Source organism: Polypterus senegalus, chromosome 1, assembly GCF_016835505.1.
Source record: "Polypterus senegalus isolate Bchr_013 chromosome 1, ASM1683550v1, whole genome shotgun sequence".
Taxonomy (NCBI): domain Eukaryota; kingdom Metazoa; phylum Chordata; class Cladistia; order Polypteriformes; family Polypteridae; genus Polypterus; species Polypterus senegalus.
In genome coordinates this window covers 61,716,179-61,727,897 of record NC_053154.1, presented here as the reverse complement: position 1 = coordinate 61,727,897, position 11,719 = coordinate 61,716,179, and the positions used below count along the sequence as shown (strand labels likewise).

Here is an 11,719-nt window from a genome sequence, read left to right as displayed (position 1 = left end):
TCATTAGAAGCATGCACCGATGTTGTCAGGCATGTATACAAGAACACAGGGGCCATACAAAGTGCTGCATAATTTTGAGTTGCTGCAATTAAATTTTGGCAAAATGGACTAGCCTGCCACATTATTTTTTCACTCTGATTTTTGGGGCGTCTTTGAATTCAGGGCTCTGTAGGTTGATCATTTTCATCAAACGATGTGGCATCCTTTCATTCCTAACACATTACCCAGTCTATATCAGTATAGATATCCAGGAGGATTTCTTTTTCCCATTGAGATCTGATGTGTTTTCAAAGTGTTCCTTTAATTTTTTGAGCAGTGTATATATATATATATATATATATATATATATATATATATATATATATATATATATATATATATATATATATATATGTGTGTGTGTGTGTGTGCGCGTGTGTGAAAATCTGCAACTGCAATACTTGGTTAGATGCAATAATGCCCCAAAATACTAGTGCATATGGAGTTACAATCCGTGTATCTTTATTATGCTGAATACAAGGCTGAAGTTACAAATGGACAAAAAAAAACTATCAGAGATCTGTAATAGTTCTACTTTACATAAACCATTTTTTGAATTTATGAAACAAATGGTGAATAATAAAGATATGGGTTACATATCTAAGATGTTTTGATCTTTTTGATCTTACCTGTATCAACAATCTGATCGTTAGGGATAGAATTATTGTTCTGAACTCTCATGGGTGGGACCACCATTGTGCGAACAGCTGGTTTGGTTGGTTCAGGTTCTTGGCAGTCCCTCACTTCACTATTCTGGTTGTCATCATCAAGAAATCTTCGCTCGATGAATGGACTATCATTCTGCCCTGAAGAATCAGATGAAGGGGAACCATCCACAGTGTCACAACCACTTTCCTGTTCATCCTCTGACATGCTACAACACCCAAATAATAAATTAAATTTAGGAACAAGCCAAGAAATAACAATACAGGTTTTATCAACCTCAGAAACAGATTATAAATTGCAAGGATTCAAATAAATTTTTCAAATAAAGTTATAAATTTCAAAATGAAAAGTAAATTATTCAGCACATTTATAAATCTCTTATAAAATACATCAGTATTCTTTTATCCAACATTAAAGCAGATATACAAGTTAAAAATATAGATTTTTCATTCTCGTTATTTTAGGTAGTAACCCACTTTTCAACAAAGTAATTTAACAAAGCTTAATTAAATATGCCTCATTTAATAAACTGTATTTGTCATCTTAGTTAAAATTAACTGTACTGTTATAAACTTTTTGGGACTTGTATAAAAAAATCAGTTTTGAAAGTAAAACTAATAAAATCACTTTTTAGAAGACATATAGGCAGTTTTAAGTTTGTCTTAAATTGATTTGCAAAACATTAGAAATACATATTTAGCAAGTATAACTACATTTATATCTTTTGGGAATGAAATAAACACCATAAATATTGAAAAATACAATTATGAGTTTTGTCTGCATTCAGGTTTTAACACTAACCTGTTTGCTCTTTTACAAGGAGATGGACTACTCTGTATTGAGTCTGATGAACTTGAACTCAATGTACTGTCAGGACTGCTTAAGGAACACACTCTATCAATGTTTAATGTACTATGGCATGCTTCACAATCCGGACTTCCCTTACACCTAGGATTAAATGAGCAACATTGTATATTAGAATTGGATATTGCATTAAAGTGTTAGTTCCATGTACAGGAGAAAGCTGTTATGACTCATAAAATAAGACATCTGCAATCAAATCAACAACATACTTTTAAAATATTGTTAATTCCTAAATACACTGCATTTTCATTGGACCTGAAGAGTCAAGGAAATTTACTTTTTCTAAATTCATTCTTCAGCAACGTTTGCTGTGTATATGCAACTGTGGTCCTCTTAATTGAAATGTCTTATTGGTGCATTCTTTGAATAAAAAGTCTAGAGATGCTTTGCATATATTCATTGTTGCAAGACAGTATAGTCTCCAGAGCAGAAATTAAGCAAGGCTGGAACATTAACCAGGTTTTCTTAACAGAAAATTTTAAACTTGCATGTAGTAAGATATCTTGATTAAAGGTTATATCTGAGGCAAATATGTTAATGGGATGTAACCATTTTAGGGTGACTAGAACAATTGCAATTAACAACGCCTCAGCCTTAAATTGTCCCCTATATTGGTGGTACCATATTGGAAGTGCATGTTGAAAAACACTGAGCATTATACATTGGTACATCCGAGTTATTCCCATTTGTTCATTAACAGACATAGTTGTGTTTGAAAGTTTGTGAACCCTTTAGAATTTTCTGTATTTCTGCATAAATATGACCTAAAACATCAGAGTTTCACTCAAGTCCTAAAAGTAGATAAAGATAAACCAGTTTAACAAATGAGAAAAAAATATTATACTTGGTTATTTATTTATTAAGGAAAATGATCGAATATTACATATTTGTGAGTGGCAAAAGTATGTGAACCTTTGCTTTCAGTATGTGGTGTGAACCCCCTCCCCCCTTTGCTGCAATAACTGTAACTAAACATTTCCAGTAACTGTTGATCATTCTTGCACACTGGCTTGGATGAATTTTAGCCCATTCTTTCGTACAAACAGCTTCAACTCTGGGATGTTGGTGGGTTTCCTGACATTAACTGCTTGCTTCAGGTCCTTCCACAACATTTCGACTGGATTAAGGTCAGGACTTTGACTTGGCCATTCCAAAACATTAACTTTATTCTTCTTTAACCATTCTTTGGTAGAACGACTTGTGTGCTTAAGGTAGTTGTCTTGCTGCATGACCCACCTTCTCTTGAGATTCACTTCATGGACAGATGTCCTGACATTTTGCTTTAGAATTCTCCGATATAATTCAGAATTCATCAATGAAGGCAAGCTACCCTGGCCCAGATGCAGCAAAACAGGCCCAAACTAGGATACTACCACCACCAGGTTTCACAGATGGGATAAGGTTCTTGTACTAGAATGCAGTGTTTTCCTTTCTCCAAAACATAACGCTATTCATTTAAACCAAAAAGTTCTATTTTGGTTCCATCTGTCCACAAAACATTCTTCCAATAACCTTCTGGTTTGTCCACGTGGTCTTCAGCAAACTGAAGATGAGCAGCAGTGTTTTTTTTGGAGAGCAATGGCTTTTTCCTTGCAGCCCTGCAATGCACACCATTGTTGTTCAGTGTTCTCTTGATGGTGGACTCATGAACATGAACATTAGCCAATGTGAAAGAGGCCTTCAGTTACCCTGGGGTCCTTTGTGACCTCACCGACTATTACATGCCTTGCTCTTGGAGTGATCTTTGTTGGTCGACTACTCCTGGGGAGGGTAACAGTGGTCTTGAATTTCCTCCATTTGGACAGAATCTGTCTGACTGTGGACTGGTGGAGTCCAAACTCTTTAGAGATGGTTTTGTAACCTTTTCCAGCCTGATGAGCATCAACAACTCTTTTTCTGAGGTCCTCAGAAATCTCCTTTGTTCGTGCCATGATACACATCCACAAACGTGGATCACCACTTAATCAAAGCACCGTGATGTCCTACATTGATGGATTAAAAGCCAGAAGTCTACATGACCATCATCATCATCAACTCCTTCAAAGAGAACCCTAAATACAAAGAGGACGGTTTCATTTATTTTAGGTACAATGCCCAGCGGGGACTGGGCGGTGCCGTGGCCTGGAGCCCCTGCAGATTTTCATTTTTCTCTCCAGCCGTCTGGTGTTTTTTTTCTTTTTCTGTCCTCTCTGCCCATCGGACCTTACTCTTATTCTATGTTAATTAGTATTGTCTTATTCTAATCCTTTGTCTTTTATTTCTCTTTGTCATGTAAAGAAAGCACTTTGAGCTACATTATTTGTATGAAAATATGCTATATAAATAAATGTTGTTAAGAGCAGACTTTGATAGATCCATGTTCTTTAAATAACACAAGGTGCCCACTCACACCTGATTGTCATCCCATTGATTGAAAACACCTGACTCTAACTTCACCTTCAAACTAACTGCTAATCCTAGAGCGGTTCACATACTTTTGCCACTTACAAATATGTAATATTCCATCATTTTCCTCAATAAATAAATGACCAAGTATAATATTGTTGTCTCATTTGTTTAACTGGTTTCTCTTTATCTACTTTTAGGACTTGAGTGAAAATCTGATGTTGTTTTAGGTAATATTTATGCAGAAATATGGAAAATTCTAAAGGGTTCACAAACTTTCAAGCACAACTGTAAATGTATGTGTTTTAATGCACTATCCAGCATATGCCAGCCTATTATGTTGTTTGCAAATAGAGATTTCACACTTGGATCACTTTTTATTCCATTGTGTAAAATGTGCTTCAGAGTTCTGATACCACAACATCCACATTTACAATATGACAGCATTTAAGGCTATTGTGATTCTAAAGATGCCAAGACAGAGTTGATATTATAGGCACACGTTCTACTAAATAGACACACAAATTTCACCACAGATGGTCACATAAATTAGTTTTCCACTATTTATGAACACTATATCTTGCCAACTTTGTCAAACGGAGAATAGGGGCATGGACAAGAACTCCAATACTCCATTCAAACAACAATTTAGCAAGCCTAGTTTTATAATTTCAGAACTGACACCAAAACAAAGACACTAGACAATAACTGTTTTAATAATGTCAGGAGAATAATTACAAGAAGGTGTTGGCTTTTGATTAATTCCTACACATAGATGTTGTCAGGGTGGAGTCTGCATGCTCCCTGTATCTTTGTTGATCTTCCTACCATATCACCAAAAACATGCGGGTAGGATTAAATAACAGTTCCAACAGACCTTGTAATAAAAAGCTTTAAAAATTGGTGAATGCCTATCACATTTCAAAAGGGTTTTTACAGCCCAGTGACCATAATTTAAAAAACATTCTTCTACAATTAAATTAGCATTTCTGATTTTGCTCTTATTATGACAGTCTTCCAAAAGCCAAACTGAACCAGCAATTTCTTTAAATGGCAGTAAACTGTAGACAATTGGGTGCTGTGCAACCACAAACACATCAGGTCTTTCCCATCAGTTAATTAAATATTTTGTTGAAGTCCATGGAAAGACAAGCTCTGAACATAGACCTTTAATCTAGCATTTATGTGCTTTCATGAAAAATAACAGAAATGTAAGTATACAATCCATACAAATGATACAAGAAATACTAAGAAAAACTAAAACTATTCATAATAAAGGTATAAAACATGTAGTTTCTAATAAAGATATATTTACATGTCATGATATATTACTGATACAAACACTGAAAGCTTGTAGTTTTTGTTAACCAACATGTCATGATATATTACTGATACAAGCACTGAAAGTTTGTAGTTTTTGTTGATAAGCAAATAAATTATTAAAGCACATGTAAAAAAAAAAAAAAAATTGTAAACAGACAAAGAATGTGGTAACTTACTCTCTCAAAGAGTGTCTCTGTGCTGTATCTTCCTCATCAGTATCACTGCTTATAGTGATAACACTGACAGTAGGACTTGGAGAGTCTGCAATTATGATAGTTTGCCTTTGCTTATTAGAAACGGAGTCATCTGGGTCCTGTCTAACAAGGTCTTTACAATAGTTCTTTTCTGGGCTCTGATTGTCCTGTGCTTCCACAACACAACTTTCAGCATCACCATTTTTTACATTTTCTGCAATTTTCAAAGCAAGGCGTACAGAGTTTTTGGAATTGGTGTTATGTAAAATGTTACTCCTGGTATAAAACAAAACAGAATATTAGGGTTATGATCATCTGTTTCAATAAACTATGTCATTGCATTGATAATATTGTAATAAACAGATTATTCATAAAACACTCAAAAACAGGTTAACATTTGCTACATAAGAATATCTATTATAAAAAAAATATTCTGGGAGGGAGACTAGAGAGACAAGACGTGATCTTCTCGGAAGACAATTTGACGTACCGCGTGACACTTAAACGTCACGCAGTCAAGGCAGTGAGATAACATTTAAAACAAATTCCCGGACATCTAACCAAGCAGTTGTTGGAATGCTTTTGTCAGACAGACATCATGTGCTCCCAGCTCTTAAAACAGCAACAAAATGACAAGCAGAACACGCAGCTTGCCAGCATCAAGAAGCCAGCAGATGATTCCGCCGCTTCTCCTTAGCGTGCGTTCAGCCCCCATTTCACGACTTAAGTGAAAGAGACACGAAGTGGCAAAAGGACAGCTGCTGTACAAGCTTTTAAATGACTGACTTGCAGCGCGACAATAAGAACACACAGTTCACCAGCAGCAGAAAGACAGCAGATGATCCAACAGCATCTCCTTAGCGTGCGTTCAGCCGCCCCCCTTCAAACAAACACTGACTGTGTTATACGTCCTATGAGAAAGATTTAACCACGCCAGAAATAAAGGACAAGTATTTGTGAAAATAATGCATATGTAACAATTCCCATGAAAATTATTTCTTTAAATTGTATATCCGGTAAACCAAACCCAGGGGTGGGCGAGTGAAGCGAGCAGGGGGCACAGCCCCCTAGTTTTATTATAAGATAAATTGAAGTTAGAGTTGAATTTTCCACCCAAAAATGATACTGAAGACAGGACTCTTGAGCAACCAAGTCAAAAGTGCAGAGTCTTCTTCCTTGTGGGTTACTTTCATTTTTCTGATGTATTTACTTACTAATATTTTAGCAAAAAATTTATGCATTTTATATGCTGTGAGCACACATCTAGATGACTGGACATTTGAATTATGAGACATGAATATTTGTTTTAATGAAAGGTTTTGAAATTGCTTCTTGTTGGCCAGCACTGGTTACAACAGGTTCCTTTTCTTTCATAAACACTATCTACGTGAATACATGAGTTTTCATATCTTTCTAAGCCATGAATACAAACAAGGGGTAACAAACAAATATTTTGCTTGGAGTATTACTTTAAAAAAAAAAAATACCATAAAAACAGCTTAAGAAATAGTATGCACAAATTATCTATTAAGAGCATGATATGCATGAGAAACAGTAGAACTTAAGCAACTTTAGACAATAGAGATTTACTTCTAGATATGCTCCCACCTGTTCTTGCAGAGCTTATTTCTTTTGCTAGTAGCTTGGGGCTGAGGCCAAACAACATGGGCAATGCCTATGCTTATTGGCTGGTGAGCAGAAACAGCCATTTGGTTGGTTAAAAGTGGTTGTGGTAACATGGAATTATAATGTGTTCCGTGAGACCTTACTTTCCTGCAAGAAACAAAGGTTAAGAAATATGGATCATCAAAAATGGCACAAAATATTTCATCTTAAATACTTCTGAAATATAGATACAGACAGCTGAAATATAGATACAGACAGACATGTATATCATGTAGTTTATCTTGTAAAATAACTTCTCATTATAGATTATTACTTTGGAAAGATTAATTATATTTACAATATATTCATCAAGGAATTCTAGTAGTATCTTTGGAACATAAGTATTAGACCTACAACATGGAAATCTCACACATACCCCCAGTCTCCAAGTCTCTGTGGGCCAGCCACAGTGTCAGATGTTAATGCTGTAGTAGAAGGAGCAACTTGAGTTATTTGCTGCCAGGCAGGTACCAGTATCTGTTGGGAACGATTTGACCATGTCTAGAGGGAAAGATATGGAAAGTATGTTGATATATATACTTCAGGGGTCATTGTGAAGAGAACAACATGGATTACTGTCGAGGCTGAGCAGTATATTGAGCATTTCAAAATGCACAAATAAAAAGACACAAAAAACACTTATTTTTACCTTCTTAACTTTTATTTATACTTGATGTTTTGTCCTACTTTTGTAAAAACTCTGCTGCCCAAAGCATGTGCTTATTTCACTTAATGGCTAATGATGAGCTACATTATTACCATCATAGGCTATGTAAATTATCTGCATGCAAAAATTAAATCAAATAAATGTATTTTCTTTGGGCAGCAGGGAATACCTGAATGGTTTTGTAACTAATTTTTGCATTTCTGCTTTTGTTTTTTTTAGCTCAGGATAATATTTGTAAGTGGCACAGGTAAACAATTTATAAAAAATGCATTGACAGTTCGATAGCTGCACAAGCTTGAACTGACCCCTTCAAAAACTGACAGTTTTCAAGTTTCAACGAGAAAAAAATGCAATTTTGTTTCATCACAACTAAAACAACGTAGCTACATCACTACTGCCATTTGATTATACTGTCCATGATTACTGTAGCATGTGTTTTCTGCAATACACATGTTCAAATAAATTAAATCATTGAAACAAACCTAGCATCAGTTTTAGGTTATGTAGGTTATACAATACTTTATTGCCTTTTAACATTTAAATTTATCTATAGTAAAATGAAGCCTGTATGGATTTTCATCTCCAAAGTAATACCAGCAATTGATGTACTGTGTCAGAAGGTCAAGTAACAAAGGCAGCTTCCTAATGTGCAATCAGCTGTATAAATGATACATGAAAATTTGTACTGGTTGACAAATTGCCCCTAGTTGAACTAAACAACTTAGAACTATAATGCCAACAAGAACGAAAGGCAATCACAAGGGAAGGGAGGGTGATAATATAGAAAGCAAGATCACATGATGCACAAATAAAATTAAAACAGCCAGACTAAATTTCATGTTTTGAAAAGCATCTCCAAAAGTATACAATCTTTAATAACAGATCAAAAGAATATGCTAAAGTACCCATAATCTTTGTGTTTGTTATCCTAATGCAATAAAAAGGAGAAAAAGCCAGCAATTTCTAAGATAAATCTTCTGTCAACTTTTAAGTATAATTCAAAAGACCAGAAGGGTTGAAAGTTCCTGCTTTCATGTCTGCAGTCTTACAGAAAGTCAAGTTTAAGATCCTTACCATCCTTTTACTGAGCAAAAAGTTTGTGACCTCCCAGAGATCATATTTGAACAAGTGTATTATGTGTTATGTGTACTGTCTCAAATACAAACACAAAATATTGTTGAATCTTTGGCAATTCCAGTAATGTAAACATAACAACTAAAAGTGTACCTTTCTAATGACATGTTTCTGAACCAGTGCCAAGGTGCCCATTACTGGCCATGAAAAACAAACATGTACACCAAAATATAAGCCTTTTCTCCAGAGAAACAAACTAGAGTGTTAAGGGAAAACAAAAACTCCTATAAATTACACAGACAACATCAACACAAAGTAATAAGTTAAATGGAACACTCAGAAATTATACAAAGGTTTTTCATGATTAAACACATTTTCTGAGCACAATGTTTCACTTAAACTTAAGATTTGATAATAGCTTCCTTAAATTTAGGAGACTATCTTTTGTATTTATACCTGACCCTACTATACTCATTAGCCGAGAAAGGGGGAAAGAAAAAGTGTTAACATATGTTAACATATTTAGATAAGTGCCTTGTACACTTTCTTTTGTCAGTAAGCGCATACCACGAGGGTGTTCATTCCAAAGCTGATCCACTGCAACAATTTGATCGATTGTCTAACAACCCAACCATCATGAAACTGTAAATGACAAATTGAACATTGCAAAGAAATAACTAAATGATTCTGCATCTGGAAAAACCTTACCACTGGTACTAATTGTAAGACTGGTGTATAGAAAGTCTGAACCCTAATGAGTTTAAGAACGTTGACTGCTTCTGTCCAACAAGTTAAGGAGTCTGAATGTCAAACTCTACACACAGAATGCATTGGTCTGAAAGCAAGCTCTATTGTACAGGGTAGGATTCAAAAGTAATGAGCCTTTGTTCAAAAAGACAAATTTATTGAGCAAATTGGTACAACTAATTAATAGTCTTCAAAATAGGCACCTCCTGCATCAATACACTTTTGTAGGCGGCTTTTCCATGACTCGAAGGCGTCCACGTAGGCCTGTTCCGGGATGATTGCAAGGGCTGCCTTGACATTTGCTTGGATGTCCTCAATCGAGTCGAAGCGTTTTCCTTTCAGCACTGATTTTAAGCGCGGAAACAAGAAGAAGTCATAAGGCAACACGTCCGGACTGTAGGGAGGCTGGGGGACCACCGGAACGTTCACCCGGGCCAGGTAGGCGCTCACGATGAAGGCAGTGTGGCTGAGCACGTGATCGTGGTGAAGCTTCCAGCTGTCCTTGATGTCCCTTCGCTTGCGCTCGACGCTTCTTTTCAGCCTTTTCAGGACTTCCATGTAGTAAGCAGCATTCACGGTCTGTCCTTGCTGGACAAATTCGAAGTGGATGATCCCCTTCGCTCCGAAGAACTTGATCATGTACCCTTGCTCTAACGAACTTTCCATTCCGCCGTGTAACACACTACTGCACAGGGGTTCCCGTCAAGGCCGATCCTACCGCTCCAGTAGGAGCTCCGTTGCGTTGTGAAGCCAACACCCACCGTTGCCGTCGCTGGCAAGTGGGGCAGCGCAATGCGTTCGCGTCAGAACAAAATGAGGCTCATTACTTTTGAATCCTACCCTGTACAATCCCCAATACTTCCTAGGGAAATCACCATTGTCACTGACTATGGCTGGGGCAACACTAAAACCAAGTACCGATTACTTCTAATATTAACTACTAACATTCATTAAGAGAATGTTGAGAAAAGATATTTTGAATAATTCAAAACTCAGGTGGGAACAAGAAACAATGCCTGGCTTTGGAACAGAAAAAGTAAGTTTAGAATTGAATGAAAGGAGAAAATGATCGGTTATAGTGAGTTCATTTGCTGTTAAGATTGAGAACACCACCACCATAGTAATTATGTTATTTACCTTACCTGCTTAAAATGTAAGAAAATAAACTCTCACTAAAGCCTTAACAACCAGTTGAGTAAAAGGAAAATGTCCACTGACTGCAACTGATGATGAAACATTTAAATTGCATCAAGTTAGTCTTACTATTTTGAGCCTTTGGTGTCTTTTACATCATCCTCAGCTCCATGACGACATACTAGCACTGATATATTGAACCAGACTATGGTACCAGTTACAGTATCTTTCCGACAGAAATGTTTCTCCATCGTTAAAAGCAAACATGACTTTGAGAATGTATATTTCAGTAGCATCAACTGGTGTGACCTCTATGTGGGGGTCGCAAAAATCAAACCCTCATAGTAAACTGTTTATAGGGCTGCTGTTCATTAAATTAAATGAAATTATCAGCACCCCTGGAATTTTCCCAGAAAAAGCACCATTTCTCCCAGAAAACTGTTGCAATTACAAATGTTTTGGTATACACGTTTATTTCCTTTATGTACTGGACAAAATTATTGGCACCCTCAACTTAATATTTGGTAGCACGCCCTTTGGAAAAAATAACTGAAATCAAGCGCTTCCTATAACCATCAACAAGCTTGTGACACCTCTCAACTGGAATTTCCGACCACTCTTCTTTTGTAAACTGCTCAAGGTCTCTCAGATTTGAAGGGCAGCTTCTCCCAACAGCAATTTTGAGATCTCTCCATAAGTGTTCAATCAGATTTAGATCTGGACTCATTGCTGGCCACTTCAGAACTCTCCAGTGCTTTGTCTTCAACCATTTCTGGGTGCGTTTGGAGGTATGTTTGGGGTCATTGTCCTGCTGGAACACCCATGACTTCTGATGCAGACCCAGCTTTCCGACACTGGGCCCTACATTGTGCCCCAATGTCTTTTGGTAGTCTTCAGACTTCATGATGCCTTGCACACAGTCAAGGCATCCAGTGCCAGAGGCAGCAAAACATCCCCAAAA

At 36.5% G+C, this 11,719-nt stretch overlaps 1 protein-coding gene across 3 annotated transcripts in view; it reads right to left on the bottom strand.

Annotated features, from left to right (window-relative positions):
* LOC120526583 (homeodomain-interacting protein kinase 3-like) overlaps positions 1-11,719 on the bottom strand; it is a 174,536-nt gene that overhangs the window by 18,374 nt on the left and 144,443 nt on the right. For all 3 annotated transcript variants that reach the window (XM_039749748.1, XM_039749753.1, XM_039749761.1), the window contains exons 10-14: positions 7,513-7,637; positions 7,080-7,244; positions 5,454-5,747; positions 1,507-1,653; positions 669-913 (exon numbers count right to left, since the gene is read on the bottom strand). In XM_039749748.1, the coding sequence (XP_039605682.1) occupies positions 669-913; positions 1,507-1,653; positions 5,454-5,747; positions 7,080-7,244; positions 7,513-7,637 (976 nt within the window). The remainder of the gene's footprint in view (positions 1-668; positions 914-1,506; positions 1,654-5,453; positions 5,748-7,079; positions 7,245-7,512; positions 7,638-11,719) is intronic.